The 23571-nt window shown below is 31.9% G+C and overlaps 1 protein-coding gene across 1 annotated transcript; it reads left to right on the forward strand.

The window, feature by feature from the left end:
* The first annotated feature begins 1884 nt into the window (after positions 1 to 1884).
* On the forward strand, positions 1885 to 23172 carry LOC148620958 (uncharacterized). The gene is made up of 6 exons (XM_088573948.1): positions 1885 to 2060; positions 12609 to 12774; positions 14886 to 15103; positions 19543 to 19755; positions 21202 to 21288; positions 22236 to 23172. The coding sequence occupies exons 1-6, from the start codon at positions 1943 to 1945 to the stop codon at positions 22979 to 22981; spliced, it is 1548 nt and encodes a 515-aa protein (XP_088430074.1). The 5' UTR covers positions 1885 to 1942; the 3' UTR covers positions 22982 to 23172.
* The last annotated feature ends 399 nt before the right edge of the window (positions 23173 to 23571 follow it).

Genomic DNA, 23571 nt, shown 5'->3' on the forward strand with positions numbered 1-23571 from the left:
AATGGAAAATGGATTATTCAAATTAATTGTCATAGAGCCGAATAATGGAATTTAGACAAAGTGTTTTTGTTTATTGATCTTTTAAAATTCTCTTACTTGATATTTATAGTTAACTGTTTTGTAAAAACCAAAATGAAAGGAAACAACATTGAAATGAAATGCCTGTAGTACTGCATCAAACGAGACTGAAACAATTAAGTTCATTTTCAGTGGGTTACAAAAAGGATAAAAAAAACCTTGCTTTCACATAATTGTTACATAAAATGTATGCTTCATTCTTCGCACATATCGATTTTAAGATAACACCAATCATTTCAGTAGTTTGATATGTTAAAGTATAGTCACTAAAGCAATATTTTAACCTTTAGCGAACATTTGCATTATCATTGTGTACCGTTATGTTCTAGAGTTTTTTTTTAACTTTCAGTTCTAAGTTATGAAGTGAACATGATATTGAAAAGACTGTGTGAATTGTCATCAATTTTGTTTTAAATCGTATTGATGTTTTTGCAACAACACGGTAAACCCCACAATCTTCCATGATGTTTAATTTGCTAAAAGTGGAATACACTCACATGACGGTTATAATTTTCCGAATGATAGTTTTTACAATTAATCCACTGGTAGAAAAATGTATGATATATATAATATAAGATTCTTTTATCATATCCGGTTTGGTTTGTGTTCACTATACAACTGACCAACTGACGTATTTTTGTTTTTCACTGCAATATTTACATGTAACCGCATTTCCATACTCGAGTGATTTAGAATGGATGTTTTACCGGTATTAACAATTTCATGGCCTGTTTGAACCTAGATCTGATATATTGACAAAATAGTTCCATTACCAAGCATTAAATGTTCGTAATTGGGCTTTTGTCTTTAACTTAGATCACAATAACGGGTCTTACCCAACTCGAAAATAAAAGATATATGTATATAATACTTTCTGTTAATCCATTACTGTTGAAATTAAAGAAACTTTAAATTGCATTTCTATCATAAGCTTTTTTAGTCGGGTTTCTATGTTATGTCCTTCTAGTATTGATGGCAGAGTTTACTTATTCCTTTTTCACGTATCATTGAACTGAACTCAATAAGATGTTTTCATTCTATTTTTTTTACAGATGCAATAAATTACATGCAAAGTTATTTTAAGTTATTTTGAGATATAACCCCTTCAGTATGAAATAATAAATAATGATTATGAAAAAATAATAACTGACTTGTTCATCTCTAAATGAATAATTAATTCCAGTTTTGACAAAGAACGACAAATTATGTCTAAATCCTTTATCGACTTTCATATACAAGTAACATGTCCAAACGCAACAAGATGTTCGGTTCATAGGGTTCGTGTAATGATGAGTAATGTATACAAATAACTGACAGGGGCTTTGAAAATATAAACAAAAATCTTAATAACCCGCCACATGATTAATATCTCAGAATTAGAATCCGAAAGTTGAAAAAAATATTCTTTTAAAAATTAAAGTATTAATGTCTACTGTTATGTATTAATGTAGTATTACTAGTATAAATTGCACATCAAAATAGCTTCCCGTATGGCTTACTTAAATTTATTGACCGTTCAAAATCGTCAACGATATAGAGGAATAAATTAAATAAAAAATCATTATATAAAGATGTCAAATAAATATTAAAAAAACCTATGTTATCATTCTCATTTATCTAGTATTTATTGTACTTTTCAACGAACAGTTCAAATCGGGAAATTTTGCACATCCAACACTGTTACAGAGTTGATACTTGAATCAATACTGTCAATTAATATCAAATTAATCAATGTATTGACGGATAGGTGCGCTTTAGCTTGTGAATGTTATTAGAGAATTTTATTTTACTACCTTCGACATGGGTATTTGGGAGCTTGGGAAATGAATTTATCAAAAACCTTATCTTGGATCGAGTAATAATTATGAAAACAGTTCAATATAAGGAAACTGGAATTTTTGTTATTGTAGTTCTGAAATTTTTTCTTATCAAATATGCAAATGCTGATCACGAACCAGAATGGGTGACAGCTCCTATGGAAGGTAAGGTTTTAATTTGTACAATTTGTGAATTAAACATACATGTATTCTATGCTTAACATTAACAGAAAATTTAATAGAACATTTTATATCATTGAAGATAATCAAATACATATATTCATATCAAAAGTAAATCGTATTAAATTATAAAATGCCTTTCAACCTGAACTGAAATTATTGCAAACATCAAACAATACATAACTTCATTTCGTGTGCCTTATATGGTGTTTTAGTTATTAAGAAAAGTTATTACATTCTGAAAACTATCATTCTCTTTTTTTTCGAACTTTTTCAATCATTTTCCTATTACAAAAAAATATGTTGTTGTATTCCCGGAGGAAGTAACATTTTTTTCTTTATTGTGTGTGTTCTGGCTTAGTTATGGAAAAATCGACATTTACAATATAAACCTTACAATTTAATTACATTGACCAAAAGGCACTATATACACGTTTGCGTTTCATTTTTTTTAACAAATGTACTGATTAAACCAGTTATGTTCATGATTACATTTTCAATTGTCATTTTTGTTTTCCCATTTCTTTGATTTTTATCACATGTTTTCTATTATTTTAAACCTTATACAATATACATATTTCAGCAAGTTGAATTTTTGCATAACATGATTATCTAACTTATCCAAGCCGATGTCGTTTCCTTAGATGTATATATAATTGCACACATTACATAGATATTTTTATAGATTTATTGCATTTTTCCGGTAACAAAACTGTCTCGTTATTGTTTACATTTTTATAATTTCTGTTTATCTGCTTTATGGTTTATCAAAATGAAAATTCTAAACAATACTTACGAAGTAAACTTTTATTCATCATTTATAGTCAATTTAAATGTTAATGGTGTTACTTAAATGGCATCTTCACAGGAATTTATATTTTAAGCAGAAGAATAGTTAATACATTTCATGTATCGACATCAGTTAGTAGAGTTTTTTTGTTAGAAGGCTGTCGCTATTATAAACTTAAATAGAGTATTAGTTTAGTTTAAATTACTGTTGGTATCCATTAAACAATCATTTCGGTTCATCTTACGTTTTAAGAATACAAAAACAAAACAAAGAAAAACAAAAGATAAAAAAAATAACAAAAATTAAGTTTTGGTAGAAGAACAACTTTGATTGTAATAGCCATTATTTGGCAATTCATGGGACACCTCATACAGTTGTAATTGTAGTATTATCATTATTGTATCATCATAGGTTTAGTTTACATGTGATAGCCATTTATTTATAAGGTCATTTTACATGTCCTATGATATATTTATTTTATGTCATTTTTGATGATTACCTTAAATGATTTTATACATATTGGTAAAAATAAACCGAAGCATCAAATTAAAAGAACCATCTCAAGTAATTCAGATATGGCAACAACAATAAAATAGATAACAGGGAAGATCCATATACACAAGGTATAAAAAACAAGACAGCACATAAAATAATAAGCAATGGCGATATGAATCCCCCCCAAAAAAGAAAGATGAAAATTGGAGTGGCACCAAACCAGATGCTCCGGAAAGGTAAGCATGTCCTGCTCCACCAGCAGTACTGGCAATTCTGTAAAACGATACGCCTACATTAAGTCTGGTGGATTGCCAATCCAATAAGACATGAAATACAACTGAAGATTGTTTAATATTTGAAATTGAGACCGTAAAACTGCCGTGATAAAATCAGCAAAAGCTGAGCTTTCCTTATTTAGAAGAGTATTTGAAAAAAAGCACACATACTCTATTAAAATAAAATAGTGTACAAATGAAATAAAAAACCTGTAACTGATTAACAGTACATGTAAGCCTCATAGTCTAAGAGAGTAATCAAGGGAACCAAAAGAATGTAATCCAGGGACAAAGACCAGACATGGAAAATATACACACACAACAAAGAATATAAACTAACTAAAATCATACATACAAAGTACATGCAACAAAAGCAGATGAGCAACTCGGACTACACTAAAAACTGGGAGCATGGACCAGGTGCACCGGTAGGATAAGCGTCCTTTGCTTTTCTAGAAACACCAGCCGAGTTGCTCATAAAAAGGTAAGTCCGGGGTAGACAAACGAGGAAAGAAAAACTATGATCCGTTGAATGAATCAGTTTTCATGGTGCAGATGAATACACCGTAACGATGCACGAGTTCATGATGACGACTATAATACTTCTGTAGTGATGACTTCAATCTTGTAGCAACACAACCTTGTTCCGGAAGCCTATTTGTTGGAGTTCTAGCGCGATACAAAACGTCTGCGTAGTTTCGGCAAGCTCTGGCATAATGTTTGAGTTGTAATATGAACACTTCATACGCAGGTGCTGAAGTTATGTTGCCACAGATGAAAGGAAAGTTGACAATTCTGAATGAACAGATATCACGTTTGTCGTAAAGTTTGGTCAATAGTTTTCCTTTACCATCGATGTCTAAGTTTAGGTCAAGATATATGGCTGACCTTACAGTGTCTGTAGTATTTTTTATCTCCTTCTTTGGGGTAGATGCGATGTATCAAAACCCGGAAATTAGGATTGTTTAAAGATAATACGGCATCTATATAGCGGAAACTGAGATTAAAGGATCTAGCCAAACGATATTCTTTCTTTCGGATGAATTCAGCTATAAAGTCAGCCTCATAAGAGTGAAGGAATAGATCAGCATGTAAAGGAGCACAATTTGTTCCCATTTGAATGCCGACCGTTGTTGAAAAACACGTCCACCATACTGAACAAAAATGTTGTCGAATAAAAATTCCAGCATTTTGTAACTGAGAATTTCGGTACACTGTGAAAGTACTTCAATTTGTGGTACCAATTTTCGTGGATTAGGGAAGAACCATAATTTAATTCGTGGTCTTGAAGTTTTTCAATATTCATTTCAAAGGAAATTTCCTTTTTGTAGGGAACCTAATTTCGTGGTTTGGTATTCCCACAAAAACCCACGAAGAATTTACTTTCACAGTATCCATATTTAGGAATTGAAGTATATTGTTTCATCGTCAAAATTTAAGTATTCATCATGTTTGTCACTAGGTGTATGTGTTAAACCTCTTTGTCATCTAAGTATAGGTTAATGTCTAGATTTGAGACAGCTGAATGTGTATTGTCTCTCTTTAGTTTCATGTTCTTTTTTCTGGTAGACTAATGTAAGTCATTCTCGAATTTATGATTATTCAGAGGTAATGCATCTTTAAAACAAAACCTAAAATAAAGAGCTGAATAAGTCGTTTCCCTTAAGTTTAATTCAAGTATTATCTTTACTGATTGTACGATATAGAAGACATAAGAGTTTATTATATAATGGGAAAAATAGACTAGCAGTACGTTAACCTTTAAATATTAAAGTATTAAGCAATATAATATTAATAATAAAAATATGGTTGCATCAACATTCCATATGACAAGCATTAGCATTAAATACGTTTGGTACAATTAATTCAGAAACACTTAAATCGAAATGAACAACCCGTATAGTGAGGTGTTATAAGTTTATTTTAGAAGAGTGTGAATTTGATTCTTTATATTATTTATGTATTTATAAAACGCTTATATCAATGGTAACAGAATGTGTAGTATAGATTTTTTTCTTTATGGTATCATCTCCTCAAAATTATCTGTATACAACGAAGATCGTAAAGAACGCACATTATAGCATGTAGTTAACCTGCCAGGAAAATAAATGTCTTGACTCGTTACGCATATTGCCAAGCATACTCGATATTTAAGGATACTGGAAAATAAGGCACAAGTCATTCGAATAATAAAATTATTCTTTTGTCACGGGTTTAAATGACGTATAACAACAATGTAGTAAATCATATGTTTATTTTCTTAATTACAATTGTCTTAAAGAATCAGGCATATGATGTGAATCATGATATAAAAAATACACAAGGTATTCCCACGAAATCTTATTCAAAATGTTATTTTAAGTGAAGCATTGTATTCATTTCTTATCTAAGTGTCAGTGGTTTGAGGTATAAATTATATAAAATGCATTACAATTTTATCATCAAAGAGGGATAACTCGCTGTCCCATATCATTCTATTGTAACTTTGAACTCATATTTCTGTATTCTCTCACACATCTTAGACAAACGAATTGTCCATTTGTCTTCAAAAGGCCAAAAACGATGTGCCTACATTGTCAAATTTGTGTTTTTCTATGAGCATGATTTTTTTTTTTAATTTGGCCTGAATCTTACAGATTCCAGCCATACAACATTTAAGGATACCTTTTCAAACTATGTCTTGTGAAATTATATTGCATCACACAATTCATAGGCTGATCTACAAATTTACTGGCATAGAACTCAACTAAAGGATGAAATGCAATTATGGTAATAACTGGTCTATAAATATTCTATGGGAATGATGAATTTTAAAAATACAAACATAATTGATGATTAATGTTTGTTTGCATAACATCTCATTTTATATTTAATTTTCACAATTTAAATGTACTTAAACATATGGGAAGGAACGAACGAAACATATTCAACCTATCTACCCTATCTAAAGTGCTCTTATTTTTATATTGGTCTTTAAACTGTTATATACCAAGGTGATGTTTTTTACTTATTAACAAAACATGCTCTAGAAAAAAAGTGTTATTACGTTTTAAATCGCTAACTTGTATTTCTTTTTTTTTTTGGAATAAGTACTGATAAAACAATTTTCGAAATTTCATATTCGGCCAGTTAACATTCAATTTTAATTCAATTTTAAAAGAATCGAAAGGTGTAAAGTTTTAAGATTTCTCAGATTTGCCCGTTAGATATAAAGAAATTTTCTTTAAATTTGATAACAATACTAGTCAAGTTTTGGTACGTCGTCAGCCATTTTTAATTATATGTAACTGTTAGATGGTCTTTATTGAACAAAGAACGATGATGAATAATTTTGATCTAATCGTATGAAAATACAGTTCATTTTAACCTATTGAATTTGATTTGATTTGTAACAATCTGTTAGCTGGTAGGTTCTCTTTAACTAAACCAGGTTATGTTTTTATTGTAAAAGTTTGCTTGGTACTGTAACGTCATTAACGTCAAATAGTTTTCAAGCCGTGATTCACATAATTCAAAACAAAATGAAGATCTGATTACCAATCAATTTGCAATATTATAACTGAAATCCGTTGTCGTTTCACAAGTGTAAAACTGCTATAAATCGAGTTATTTTGTACAACCTCTTCAAACAATAGAAACATTCCTGAACATGTGCATAGTTCACAATAGTAACTTGTACTAAACGTGTATTTGGTTAAATTCTTTAAAAATGAATGATTAAAAAAACCGTTACAATAAGGAAATGAACGTCAAACATATAGTTTTTGTTCAGTGTTTATAACGTCTCTGTATTTGTCTGATTTGATAACTTTTTCCTTTCTATATAACATTTGTCTGTTGTGTATGAGAAGCAAAAATATAAAATGATAAAATGACTTTGTCGTCATAACTTATAAAATGTATTTTAATGGCCTTATTGGTTACTTACAATAACCGTTTAAATATCAAAACTAGAAAACCCTTGAAGTGCAGTGAAATGTAAATATATTAAGTCATGTACAGTACTTATTATTTCAAGCGAGCGACATAGTATTCCGTGCGCATGACTTGGGATGCTTTCCGTCATTCGGTTTGTTCCATTTGAACAACATGTTAGTGTTCATGTACCAGACGACCCTATTGGAAGTAAAATTAGAGAAAGTTGGTTTGTATTGTTGAATCGATATTTAGATCGGTGATATTCCATTGATTTTCGTGATCATGACTAAGCATTTCGTGTGCAAGAATTATTTTTGTTTTCTTTACATGACAATGAAAGGGCTTCATACAAAACAGACCGACTTATTAGGTTATTAGATAAAGAAGTAATTATGGGTTCAAAAAATAACAACATATGCAGAAATATGCTATGTTTACTCTGGCAAAGATTATAAAGAAAAGTAGAATGTCTTTAAATGTGAAAAACAAAGAAATTAACTTAAACACCGATAAATGAAAACACATTACTTGATAGAAACTGTTTTTCCATGCACATAACAACATTTAACAAAATATTATTTAAATAGCAACAAAAGGACGTGCATCGTTTTAGCAATTAAATTTCTAGTCAGTCCTTTTTTTTAAAAAAAGAAGGTCAATTAGGGTAATAGGGTTCATTGAGACGTTAGAAAACATTTTATATTATCTATTGATCTGGAAATCTCGTATTGCTTAACATAAGACATAAATTTTGTATTATATGTCATGAAAATGACTTGAACTACAAGGACAGTTAATTGACGGGATAGTGACAATTGGGCGTTTCAATAATTAAAAAGTATTATCAACAGGAAAAGGATATTGTCAGAAATCATGAATATCTTACACCTGGATCGATTCCAATATGATTTGACGTTGCATAGTTTTCTAAAATCATTCAGAAATAAATCATTAAACAGCATATCAAAATTTTCAATATAAATGATAGGTACTTTTTGAATGGAAACACTTTGCCAGTGCCATGTTCGACATAAACAGTACAATATGTTGTTTCAGTCATTAGTGAGAAGTGAAATATGTGAAACGTAGAACATTGTTGAGCAAACAAATATGAGAAAAATACTATTGAAAGAGTAATCAAGGGAACCAAGGTTATAGCGGTAAACAAAAGAATGTAATCCAGGGACAAAGACCAGACATGGAGAACAGACATACACAACAAAGAACATAAAGTTACTAAAATCATACATACAAAGTAACAAAACCAAATGAGCACCTCGGATTCCACTAAGAACTGGGAGCATGGACCAGGTGCACCGGTAGGGTAAGCGTCCTCTGCTTTTCCAGAAACACCCGCCGAGTTGCTCATAAAAAGTGAAACGGCGCTCCAAAAAAAAAAAGACACCAGTGAAATAGTTTTTTTTATTATTTATTTTGAGAGGGTAACACAGCTAGTATACAAGAACTAATCTTCCCTGAGGCCCTCATGCAACACAAATGGAGTCTGAAATTATGCATGATAAAATAGTACTAGAAAAAAAAAAAACAAACAAACAAAACAAAACAAAACTAACTAATACAAATATGTATTATTGTTATACAATACATAGACACAGCTGTATTGGTTAATACACAAATCACCTGTCACTCAAATACTGCTTGATTTTATTATTAAAGCAATTTGTCTTTGAAATATTACATAATGTACTGGGTAATTCATGACATAGAATTGAACCTGAATATTTAAAAGAGTTTTGGGTTTTGGGACTACAAGCATTTTGTTTTTTTTTACTTCTGATTAAGTAAGTGTGATTTGTAGAAACATAGTTGAACTTATCTATAAGATATTTTGGAGCTAGATCTTTAACTATTTTATGCATAAGCGCATATTTATGATATTTAATCCTATGGTCCACATTCATAATACCAAGTTGTCTGAATAATGGTGCAGAGGGTGACATATTTTCAGCATCTAGTATCAATCTAGCTGCTTTCTTCTGTAGTTTCAATATGCCGTTCAAATTCACATTACTACATCCACCCCATACCATACAACAGTAATCTATCTAGAAGACATTTATTTACAAATTGTGTCTATTTGTTCTCTCCTTGTCAGACAATTGTCAATTTTTACATCAAGTAGTGTTTCGCATGATGACTTTTTTTTATAATTTCTGATAGAATTTTCAGTTCTGGTTGACAAGTTTGTGATAACAATCTTTGTCTTGTCCCAATTAACATAAATTTAGTTTTTTTTTTGTATTATTGTACATGTTATTATTCCTACACCACTTTTCTATATTAAATAGCTCATTTTTCATTTCTCTCTGCAAGTCATTCATATTTCTCCCTAATATATGCAAAGTAGTATCATCTGAATATAAGTCAGTTTTACAGCTATTAACACACAGGGGTAATTCATTGATGAAGAATACAAATAGCAGAGGCCCAAGATTCTTGTGGAACACCATATTTAATTTGTCTTTTCTCTGATGAGGCATTGTGAATGTTAACTTGTTGTGTTCTTCGACTTAAAAAGAATTTTAGGAAATTTACAGACTTATCACAAATTGATACACTGGTGGTATTGTAAATTGTTCATGAGTATTGATTTTACAAAGTTATGATTTATTTCCCCTCCAATTTTGTCTACACAAGAAGCAAAAAGTCATTAAAGGCATTTGCCAGTTCTTTTGTTTCAGTAATAACTTTATCAGTATCTGTTTTAAGTTCAAACAGTGTACTGGGTGACTTTGGATTTAAACTATGAATACATATCTACTGATGTTGTGATTTTTTAGGATCTTTTACCATATCATTATAATATTTCGTTTTTGAATTTTGAATCATCACTACAAACACGGGCATAAACTTGTTGAGAAATGTATACACGGTATGAAAGAGCCAAAGGAACATCCCGGTCAAGGAAGGGGAAATCGTCATTCTTGTCGTGAACTTTAGTTTTGAGTTTACTTTGTGGAATGGAAACGTCCAAACTCAAAAAAAGACATTTGAAACTGTTCCATTTAGCTTCATGTCTAATCACTTCCTTAGAGTAAATTTCGGCTATCTGAAAAAGTAAGGTTTTGTTCAGAGCAAAAGTATCATCAAGGTAGCAATTAGTATTATGAAAATGTCAATTAAATGTTATTGGGAAGGATCTTTATTGAGGTTGGCCATAAATTGAGATTAATAATAATACAGAAATGGATCTGTGCTCATCAAAGACCTGTTTACCCCTACGCTTTTGGTGTATTTTCTACGAATTTTGGCTTAAAAATACGCCCTACGATTTCCCTAACGTATTCTATATTTTACAACAAAAACGGGTGCAAAATATATAATCAAAGCGCGATTTTTGTCACAAGAAGATGATTCGCGAACGCGAACTTCGTTTTAAACCTCTCGGTTGATCTCCTAGACGCTTTGATCCGTCTAGCATACGGCTGATCTTTGTAAACGATCAAGTGACTTTGCCAAGCGTTAGCTACGCGAAGGAGCATCTAATGGCAATTGAAATAAGTCAAAAGAAAGGTGGATGATGTGGACGCATCAAGCGCGTTTTATACTTGTGGGAATAAAACTTCTCGTTGAAATAATTTGATTGTTGATTTAAATATAAAAAAAGATTTATTTCTGCAATCAAAATTTACTAGGAGCTCAACATTAAGCTAGCAAATATATACAGACTCAAACTCATGTCATCTGTAACACTGAACGAGAAGGATAAGAACAAAAGCATATTAAAATAAGATTATGATAATTCTTTCAAAGTTGGAGAGTTCCATGCATGCTAAAACTTGACACATAAGTCACAAGTTGTAATAAACATATCATATAACCAAAGATACACCACTGAAACATGGTTTCAGTCCTAATTTACAAAACTACTCCTAAATCATCAGAACTACTCCTTGACAAGGCTCCGAATTACTCCCTGTATCATAATTCCGACAACCTGCCGGTAAGTTTATACCCGAAACGGATATAAATGTTGTAAAGATGGAAATTGACCGAATTAATCATTTCATTACAGGTCTAGTAATTATAATTTAAATACTTGTTTCGTTGGTCTGAAAAAATACCTTTCTTTATTACAGCAAATATATTTTTGATCTGTTTTATCGAAACACCAGTTGAAAAGATATGAACATTACTGTTTAATTAGGTAATGTGGAGTGTGGTGTAAAGTGCGGAAAACTCATCACTGTCCACATTTTATGGGTTTATCCAAAGCATATGATTCATCCAGAACTTTCAGCGAGTTTTTCACACAAAAAGACACCATTATTTTGGCAGGCTTTATTACTGTCATTCATAATTAGTTTCTTTAAGTGAGAGCCCTGATTGAAACGACAGAAATTTAAGTTGTAGTACACTTACTGGACCCTGAGATGAAACGGAATTTGAAGAGATTCCTGTGTATTTAAGGTATCGATATATGGAAGAAACTTGAAAATATCAGGGAATGGGTACACCTAACCTGTGTCAGTAATGTAATGATTTACTTTTTGACTCTCTGTTGAATATATAACCTGGAATGTAGAAGAATTCAAAATTTCATTCGCACAACCACTACCATTTTATTTGTCTGTCAGTACAAATGCGAACTGTAAACCTAGTATCTGAAATTGTTTTCAAGGTGAAAGATTGGTTTATTTACAATACTTTTACAATTATCGAAAAAAGCATCAAGAGGTTTTTATCGTCTTTCTGTCGCTTGCACTCTGTTTTACAATAAGATAAAAGAGCGTCGTGAGTGAGCCATCGACATTCCTCCCTGTCTCATTTGGAGGTGGACGATACCAAGTCCACTTTTACAAAAGTTTACTACTTCTCGGTCTCAATGTTAAAGACACCAGAAATAACATGGACACAGGGCTCATATCTGAATTTGGATATTGTATATTCTCATTTTCAATATTTACATCCGATGTAACTGATAAATGTCTACTGGAATATAATTGGTTTTAAATGATTCAGATGTAACAACAGCATTATGCACAAACTAATTTTTCATTCTATTCAGTTATTCTAAAATTGTATATTATGTAGATGAATTCAGAGACAGATATGAGTATACTTTCTATAACCTTGAACTTAGTTGGAATGCTGCAAAACAAGTATGCGCGAATAACAACAGTCACATGCTGTCAATTAAATCGCAAAGAAAAGCTGACTTAATTCGAGAATTTATATTAGTTTCCTGGCAACAACTGCAGTAAGTATAACTAAATTGAAATAAAATCATTAAAAAAATATTTTTTAGTGTGGACGCAGACTGGTTTGCCCGAAGAGCAAATTTGAATATACATGCGTTTGTTATGAAAGAGTAATCCAGAGAATCAAGATTCTAGCGGAAATCAAAAGAATGTAACCAGGGACAAAGACCAGACATGGAAAACAGACAAACACTACAAAGAACATGATGTTACTCAAATAGTACATACAAAGTAACAAAAGTAAATGAGAAACTCAGACTCCACTTAAAACTGGGAGCATGGACAAGGTGCACCGGTAGGTTGAACGTGTTTGCATCGTCTAGAAAACTCCTCCATTTATTGATATCAATAATTGAATTATGCCCATGTTGATAAATATTCATTAACATATGTTACTAAATATCTGCTGATATCAATAAATGGGGAACAAATTCCACAATGCCTTGCCATAATCATAAGACATGTCATGTACATATCACATTGCTTCTTTGAAGGGGCACTTGCATGGATGTGTTGAACTTGCTATGTCATGTGAAGGATTGACCATTTCACCAAGAGTGTGGTATCTGTCAGTTACATGGATAAAAATTTCATAACAATTGATCAACCATAACCATAAATCCATCGCAAGAAAACCAATTAAATATGGACGACGACGACACCGACGATGACGCCGCTCTCAGCACCATACCACTATTACGACCGCAATTTTTTTTCGGTGACAAATTTGGGGTTTGGACATGCGCCATTTTAATTCCCTAAAATGCTTATCAATTACTCTTCCTAAGGACCAATGCCTTAGGACCAAATTAGTAGTGTGTGATTTGCTATGAATTTACATCTGTAAGGTCTTTGTTTTTACATTAATATTAGTCATAGTTAAACAGTTCTCTAGCACAGCAGAGTAAAACTGCATAATGGAAAAATTTCCCACTTACAGCCATGTACTCAACAAAAAAAAACATTCAATATTTTTATGAAAGAAAAATTCAATACCGGAATATAAAGGCCTTCAGGAGTACATCCATCGATACTAACTCACAGTTAACAACTTCATAATCGATATTTCAACTAAATCTTGTATCAAGCAATTTTATCAAATCCTAAATAGTCACATACATTTGTAGCCTAAAAAATGTTTCCTTGGACAAAAACTGGCTGCGGACTAAGTCTATTACATGTTTAGTCTTTGCATATTTGGTTTCCATTGTATTCTGAGTTTGGTGTCATAATGACTTATTTCATTTCAAAAATTTAAATAAAAATAAATCCCTAACTATCGACTCTACACAATATTAGAATAGTCCTCGGAAACATAACATTATTTTTTTGGCCTTATAAATTTCGCATCAACTGACTGACATGCACCAATACCTGTTTTACATGCACTGGAAAGTGTTGATTTTATTCCAAAAAGTATTTTGCTGGGTCAAAGATTCAGCAAATGATGTACGCTATACAATGCTGTAAATAGCGTGTAGATCACAAATTGGATCACTAGGTCGCGGATCGACCTTACATCACATGATAATGCATTTAATGAATTTAATAAATGAATGTGGTCACATGACAACATGACACATTTCCCCGAAAATAACATACTATGACCAACATTCACGGATTATAATGCCTAGCTTTATAATGCACGAAATGAAGGATGTAACGGGTATACGGAAAGTGCTATCTTTTTCAACTTAATTGTTATAGTGTCATTTAACAATTAAACATTATATATGTATCAGTTTTTTTTTCGAAAAGTGTGCGAAATGTTTTCCATTCGAATTTTAGTTCTACCATAGGTCGTGTTATCATATTGACATTTTTCGATTTCCTTGCCATTTTTTTAGTAATTGGTTTTCAATATTTTAATGCCTAAGATTTCTTTTAATTTCCAATTTAAACAGTAAAACATTGTTCAGCAAAGAAATTTTTTTCTATTATTTTCCCGGCAGAAACTAAACTTGTGATTTTTTTTTCAAAATTAATCTTACAAGAACCTTGACTATTATAATGAATACAAATGGAAAAATTTTGAAATTGAAACTCCAGTAACAGTTTAGCAAAAAAAAACAAAAAACAAAATACGCCTTATACTTAATTTACATCGTAGAGATAAAGACTACTGGTCAGGTTTGACAGAACCAAAGCAGGGAATGTATGTTTGGGACGATTGTGATATTTTGGACAAGAATCATGATTTTCACAATTTCAAAGAAGAGGAATATAAAAATGATGAATTGTGTTATGTAGTAAGACATTCACCAGTCGAATGGGAAAGGAGAAAGTGTTCCGACAAAAGATATTTTGTATGTGAAAAAGTTATTGCAGGTAGGTGAATTAACGAAATTAACAACGCAAATACTAAAAATACCGCCATCCTTAGTTTCCTCTCTATTCTATACTTCCCACTCTACTACATTCCTTTTACAAAACAAGTCTTGACAGTCCTGTTTCTGAACCTACCTCATCATTAAACAGACTTGTTGCCATCATTTTGGATATTGGTTTCCACAGACTCTTTAAACCAGTTTGTGTAACAGATCAAGATGAAGAAAAACGATCATTTCATTCCCTACCGTTTGTCAACAAAGGTATAGATGCAATTACTTCGACTAACATCCTCCATAACAAAAACGTAACCAACCAAATTCTCCCACATTTTAAGGATCAATCAATACCGATTATTTCATATTCCTACACTTCACCTATTGCATCCAAAATTTTCAATTATAAAAGGCTATTGCAGAACCTCGAAATTGAGGACTTCAAAGCTAAACCACATGACTGTTCTTGCAAAAACTCTCCATTCAAATATAGTCCTTCCGGTCTCGTCATTACGGGAGATAAAAGCTTCATCGAAAACAAATCTCTGCGCAAGGTCCTTTCTAAAGGTACCAAGTACCGTGAACCACGGTCCATAAATTGGAATTATAACTTAAAAGTTCTTATGGGTGCCTTGGAGGACTACGCATGAAAATGGATAAAACGAAAAAAAGAGGACATTGATTCTCTGTCAGGATGGGTTAAGACAATTAGGTCTTTAATTTTGAAATGAATGAAAATTTTAAGTATATCAATGAGTGTCAATGCTACTTCAGTTTTCAGACTTTGATGTAGCAAAAACTTTGTCTACTATACATGGCAAATATGTTGTCTTACCAGCAGACAAAGCTCAAAACAACATTGTTTTTGTCTGCAATTATTGTATTATGTCCTATGTTTATTATCAGACGAAGACGTAGAAAATAATAGCAGTGATAAGAACTATACTGCTACTACACTATCCCAGGAAGTGGAAAACCACAAATCTGTGCTACCCTCTTTTGATCTCTCTATCAAAGACAATGATTGTGATTTACCGCCTATGTACCGGATTTCTAAACTCCACACAAATCCATACAAACAACGTTATATAGCTGGATCTGCAAAATGTACCACCAAACCTCTTTCAAAACTTTTAACTTCTTTACTCACAGCTGTCAAAGAGGGTTTCCAGTCTTACCACAACACTTGTTACTCCCGTAGTGGTATTAATTCAATGTGGATCCTGAAAAATTCGAAAAATCTTTTGGATACCCTCAATTTTAATCAATTCAAAAGTAATAAAAGATTCAATAAAATGTGAAATGTTGTGTTGGCAAAATGGCTGCAGAAAGCGGAAAGACGAGATCTGGCAAGACGGTACAAACCGCCGAATATGCGAAAAAAAAATTCGAAAACAGATTTCCTGCTTTTCAAATTCAGTCTTTTGAGAAAATGTCACTGGTCATCTCATGTTCTATATATATCGTTAAGAACAGACATGCACAGTTTTCCATTCAAAGGCCATGTTGGGTATTAAATGAACATCATAATGGCAAATACTACTACAATCGTGGTTAAGAGTCAAATCTATACTACAATAAGCAATAACGTTTGCCTTTATAAGTTTGTACCTTTGATATTCTGAATGACAAATCCAACCTCACAAAAAAAAAACGGGAAAGTTGCACTTTGTGATTCTATGTATCATGGTTTTAAAAGATAAACACGATAATACGACATCTTGCTAGTCTGTAAATAATGAATAACAAACCATGTATCATTAAGATAATATTCCACCTTTTGATTCTGAAAATATCGGCATTTTGGTGACAAAACCCGAATCATAAGATTATATTGCGCTTTTTGAGTCTGTAAATAATAGTGTTTTAAATGTCCAATCGTGAATCATACAAAACACGCACTTCTGATTTAACGACTACAGGCAAAATAACTATCGCGATGCACAATAAAGCTGTGCTTTCTTACTGAAAGTATCTGCATGTTGGATAATGTTACGCTCGTAGGCATCAATCCCTCTGGCGACTAATTATCTGCTGCATTATATGTAGTTATCGCTGAAAAATGTAAGAAAACAACAACAGAAAAGTATCTGTGGAAGTTTGAGTGGATGGAGTGAGGGTTTTAAGAACCGTTCGCCATTCATGAACGCTGACAATGACGTAACAGGTTACTGACGTAAGCATTATAAAGGCTTGTCGAAACAACTCCGGAATCAGCGTTACATTAATTGAACTTTCATTAAACTCGCTTTATCGTTTACCGACAAACAGTAGTTATTATTAGAATATAATTGCATTAAAACATATGATTTTTCAACACTGTATACTTCTATTCCCCATACTCTTAAAATCTCAAAAAAACATTATACATCGTTGTTTCTCCAAACAAAGATAGTACACCTAGATGCAAATATATATTTCGTAGTACAGATTCCTCATACTTTGTAAAACCTAATTCCAAATCATCTTCCAAATATACAGAAGAAGATGTTTTAAAAATGCTGAATTTTTTTTATCGACAACATATTTGTCCAGTGAGGGGGGCGCGTTTTTCAACAAACGGTCGGCATTCCAAAGGGAATAAATTGTGCTGACTTTATAGCTGATCTCATCCGAAAGGAAGAACATCGTTTAGCTAGATCATTTAATTTCAGTTTCCGCAATATAAATGACGTATTATCGTTAAACAATCCTAGTTTCGGGTATTTGATACATCGTATCTACCCCAAAGAACTTGAGATAAAGTATACTACACACAGTTTGAAGTCAGCTTCATATCTTGACCTACACTTAGAGATTGATAGTAAGGGAAAACTGTTGACCAAACATTACTCATGATACATTGAAGTAGCATTGACACTCATTGATGACTTTTCATTCTGAACTCAAACGTTATGCCAGAGCTTGTCGTAACTACGCAGACTTTTTGTATACAATTTGGCTTCTGGAACAGGAGTATGTTGCTACAAGCTTGAAGTCATCACCACATAAGATTTTTGGTCGTCATCATGAACTCGTGGATCGTTATGGTGTATCCATCTGCACCATGAAAACTGATTTGTTCAATGTGTCATAGTTTTCCTTTCCTAATTCGTCTACCATGGACTTGTAGGATGTATCAAATCCCAAACATTCGGATTGTTTAGAAACAATACGTCATCTATATCGCGGAAACTAAGATTAACGATCTAGCTAAACGATATTCTTTCTTTCGTATCAGATCAGCTATATAGTCAGCCTCATAATAGTGAAGGAAAATGTCAGCAAGTAAAGGAGCACAATTTGTTCCCATTGGAATGCCGACCGTTTGTTGAAAAACACGTCCAAAACAATGAACAAATATGTTGTCGATTGAAAATTCCAGCATTTTGTATAGGACGCTTACCCTACCGGTGCACCTGGTCCATGCTCCCAGTTTCAAGGGGAGTCCGAGTTGCTCATTTTCTTTTGTTACTTTGTATATATGACTTTAGTTACTTTATGTTCTTTGTTGTGTTTGTCTGTTTTTTTTTTCATGTCTAGTCTTTTTCCCTGGATTATATTACTTTCATTCCCGCTAGAAACTTTATTCCCTTGATTACTCTTCCAAGAATAAAACACTTTCGTATTCATAGAAAATGGATGTTAATGGATAACAAAGACTTTTTTTTAAATGCCAAATAATGCTGATGAAAAATAACTATTGAAAATGCAACGCAAAGCAGTTGTTAATGCCAATTTATATTTTTTGTTTTTGTTTTTGTTTTTTTTTTAATTTTTGGTAGTTTATGCAAAAGCAAAATTATTATTTTGTTTTTAATACCGTACAATATGTTTTTCTTAAGCTCGGAAAATTTAGCAAGCTACAAAATATTTTGAATTATTTTTTAAGCTCAACTGGCAAAGGCCATCGTCGTCTGTCGTCGTTAACTTCTCTTTATGATTTTTTTTCTCTGAAAAAAAAAATGATTAGATTATAACAAAATTTGGTCTCCAGCATCCTAAGTGTGCATGTATCTACTTTGAAAATATTTATCGATTATATAGATCAGGCGTTAAAATGACCGCCATGGTTATTTTTACGGCACATGCGTCAATTTCTACATATGTCTTAAAAATTGAAGAAATACTGCAAAAAGAATGTAACCATCCTTTTTCAGTTTTTGAAAGCTTTATAAAAGTGTCGATTAGGTCAAAGTTGTATAATTATTCTTTGTTAAATTATTGCACTTTAAAGTCGAAAAATGCATTTTTAGCAGTTTTAATCAGATATCTTGAAAACTTTAGTAACATTTCAATGATCTCTACAATAAATTCTACAAAATCGGAATAATTGAAAGTTGTAGCACGACGTTATTGCCCTTGAAAGGCGAAACAACGAACGAGGTTAGCGATTCGGGCTTGTAGGAGCCTCTAGTTGTTTCTTATTTCTCACCTATATTTCCAAATTATTTTTCTATGCAGGTGGATGTAATCAAAGAAGTATTCTTAGCTCAAACCAAGTTGATATGTATCAGAATAAAACCTTAGATTTCTGCAAAAATATGTGTACAAACACGGATAACTGTTGGTCCGGTATTTTCACCAATGACGGAATATGTATACTCCTACAATCCCGGGATGGAGCTGAGACCTCCTTTTCTGGAGTCACAATGTTCAGAAAATCATGTGCAGAAGGTATTTACTTGGATGATTTTTTTGACTTTACAATCATAATTTCAACATTTATATATATTTCGTCATATAATATTCAAAACTCAATCTATTACGGCAGTGGCTCAGTAAACGCAAAGCATAATTTAGTTAGTTAAGTGTCAGTCCTAGTAAGAATCAGGCAGTGGGTGTAACATGGTATAAAAGAACCCATAGTGTAATTTGACTGTTTGCACCATCAGAATCAAGGAAAACAGACAAGACTTTCCATATCATGCTGAACCATTCAGTTACAATTTCACTAAAAATGAACAATTCAAGGGCAGATAACTCGTTTTTGTAACATTCTATTGAAAAAATTCTGAGCAAAGCCCGTGATGCAGAACTTAAATAGTGTTATTTTCGAATAGAGAAATTTTCCTTGAGTGATATTACATTTCAGATCAGTGGGTTTCTAACATTATTTTCCTATTTTGCCTGATTCTTACAAACACTTAAACTTAAGCGTCGAAATATGTTGAATATAACAAAAAGATGGAAGAACTTTAAAAAAAAGTTTCAGATAGCAGATTGTTCATCACCAATAAAAGGGAAATGCATGTATTTCTAAACTTGCTTTTTACAAAAGACAGTATGTTGTTGTTTTTTTTTACAAAAATATTCACAATTAGAATGAAACTTAATGAACTATTAAAAGCAGCAGTTTTATGTACAAAAGTATATAATGGAACTATGTCAATCATGATATGGATCTTAATATACTAAAAATACTTCTTTGGAGTAAACGCCATCCAAAAAAACTTTCCGGGATACTTATCTGGTGTAAGAGGCTTTAATACCCGTTAATTGTCTCTGGTGGTAAAAGTAATGTCTTCTTCGTTGTCTCAGGCAGACCTTAGACAGTCAGTATGATGTCCATTCATTTTTTTTTTTTTTTTTGTGTGTGTTGTCAACATATTGAATATTGAATATCGAAGTAATATTATATTTTAAGGTCGGCAAGCCACGTTGCTAAGGATGGTGCATACCTTTCTTGTACTGGAGTTCTTCAATGATTAGATACACAATTTTACATGTGTTTTACACTAATTTCGCGCGATTTTCATATGAATTCAGCAAATCAAATTTGTTAAAGATTTTACGTGAAATTCGGGTTCATCTAGCTTGCGCGTGAAATTTACGTAAACTTTTTACGTGGAGTTCGGGTGAAATGAATTTAAAGAAAAAAAATGTTGTATTTATGCGAGGTTCATTTGAAATGTCAGGTAGTTTGATTCACATGTTCACGTGAACAATATCTCCCTGTGTATGCAGTGTTTGCATCGTTTTTCTCTACACGCTTCTCTTAGCTCCATAGTTTCCCAATGACTGCTTACAATATGCTCATCTGTCTGCTGTTTTTTTCTCCAACTTCTCATTCTAACGATTTCAATAAACATGAAAAATCTGTTTTAATTATTATTTTTCTAGCTAAATATGTATCCCAGGAAAATACCCCTAAAATAGATGACAATGCTATAATGCCGAAAATAAACTGCGCAGATTTTACCATGCCAGGTATGTTATCATACAAAACATTTTGTCATTTCGCTTTATTATGTTTGTTTCTTGGGCTTATGATTTTACAGAACAAAAACATGCGGCTTGTTAAAGAAGCTTTAATTGAAACATTTCGGCGAGTTATTATACGCAATGAACATTTATATGTATATTAAAATGAACTGTATAAAGTGAATTTATTAAGTGACTTGACTCATGTATGAAACGGTGAAGCTCATATACGCATCGTTTACTACAAAAGTTACATAACTTAAATTATCAAAACTAAAGCAAAACTTCAATGCTCAAACAAATGCACCCTTCGTGTTCCTTGCATTAAGGTATTATTCTAATATTTCCTTGTACTGCAGAGGATGTATTTACATAAATTTCTTGTCTCACCTCTTGAAATCAACACAATTTAACAGAATTAGAGGCTATACCCTGGGAATTGGTTCTTATTCTGTTGATAAACATTTTGAAATCCGTACACGGAAGCTTAAACGTTTATATTTCTACTACATGTAAAGTAGCGATAATAATAATTTCGTGATAACAAAGAAGTAGATGTTGACTACATGAGTCGACTTTATTATTTCAACTATGAAAGCGTCTTTGTATTAAAATAATATATGACGAAATGTTTAGTCCCACAAAGAATAAGGCCGCCTATGTTTTTTCGGATAGGACAAGCATCTGCAAAACTACCAACTATATCATGTTATTATTGAAAATGAAACAATACAAATATTTTTAGGCCAACTTGTCAGGTTAATGACTCTACAGCTTGCAAATCTTTTATTCTATAGTTAAGTGATCTGTTAGTCAGTCAGAAAGCTAAAGTTTTCGCTGATACGCGAACTCGAAATAGAAACGTTTATTTTTAATTAATTTGTCAATTTAAACTATGTATGATATTTTTCACGATGATAAGGAAGATTGAACGTAGTATATTTTTGTTTTAGCGATTCCTGATGTGACTACAATTGAACCAATATCTACAGCAGTGTATGATATATCCACATCACAATTGACTACCATTGAATCAATATCTTCAGCAATGTCTGGAATACCCTCATCACCATGCTTTTGGTACGAGACTTTCAACAGTACACATGTGATAAATGAAACAAAATATGAAACAATTAATGTGACAAATACAGAAAATATTACATTAACTGTTAATTGGACAGATACAATACAGGTCACTCAAACACTCTTTTTCACCAAAAGTTTGCCCATAGCCGAAACGTATACACACACGTTGACATCAACAGTTATTGAAAGTATTAGTACACGAATTGTGATGACAAGTGTGTATATTACAACAGATATTTTTAATATCACAAAGACAATGAAGACAACGGAAACAATCAGCTCTATTTCAATGATTTATCATTCATCTTGTACTGCGAGTTGTGTTTTAGGCAATAATAGTTATACGTCCCCAGACGATCCACTTTTGTTAGAGGCTGTATCAAGCATTAAAAAGGAATTGACTATGGATAAGAAGGCAACAAATGCCTATAAACGGAAATTAACGAGTGCGCCAGACGGTAGACGATCTTCCCAGGTCATTGGGGTGTCGGGAATATTACTGATAGTTATAACATTAGCCGTTATAATAATTGGAGATATTCCAACAGTGCTCAGAGATTGTGGAAATATTTTTAGGCGATGTCGTTCGAAACAGAGCTTTGACGTAGAATGAAACATATATTATAATAGTAAAGATAATAACAATGATAATAACGTAGTATGCTCATACAAAGAAATCAATCGGCATGTATATTTCAATTATTAAATGTTTAAAGATTTTATAATATTAAAGTTAAATATATTGAAATTTAAAACAAAAACATGATTATGATAAACATTAAAACGTATTATATATTACAATGACTTTCCTACATCTTTGACACTCTTTTGTTACCAATCTGCTGAACAATACAAGGATTGATGTTATTTTTCTAAATGTAATACAAATATAGAAAGCAACAGATTTTTTTTAAATCATGGACGACACCATACTAGTCCTGCAATATACTTGCAATATGCACTTTAATTTGTTAAGTCTACTTCATTTTTCAAGCATATAATATGTTAATTGTGTGAAAAGGACCGTTACTATCTCGGATGAGCATTATTTCAAAAGACATGGATCAAATTTCTGGGGTGCTATTTTTTTTTATTATTATTCTTATCACTTTCACGGGTTTAAAAAATCACATTTTGTGTTCTTTAGAAGTCAAAATAGTTACTTCCGACTACAGTTTATTATGTTGATCAGGTTTATAATGA

This window comes from Perna viridis, chromosome 3, assembly GCF_037379345.1.
Source record: "Perna viridis isolate PV_CMFRI_1.1 ecotype Kerala chromosome 3, ASM3737934v1, whole genome shotgun sequence".
NCBI lineage: Eukaryota > Metazoa > Mollusca > Bivalvia > Mytilida > Mytilidae > Perna > Perna viridis.

What these genes read in the sequence shown, in the direction of transcription:
- LOC148620958 (XM_088573948.1), top strand. Translation starts at nt 1,943, where the DNA reads ATGAAAACAGTTCAATATAAGGAAACTGGAATTTTTGTTATTGTAGTT. An exon ending in ATGTGAAAAAGTTATTGCAG is followed by an intron (nt 15,104 to 19,542) that starts GTAGGTGAATTA and finishes TTTTCTATGCAG; the next exon opens with GTGGATGTAATCAAAGAAGT. An exon ending in CAGAAAATCATGTGCAGAAG is followed by an intron (nt 19,756 to 21,201) that starts GTATTTACTTGG and finishes TTATTTTTCTAG; the next exon opens with CTAAATATGTATCCCAGGAA.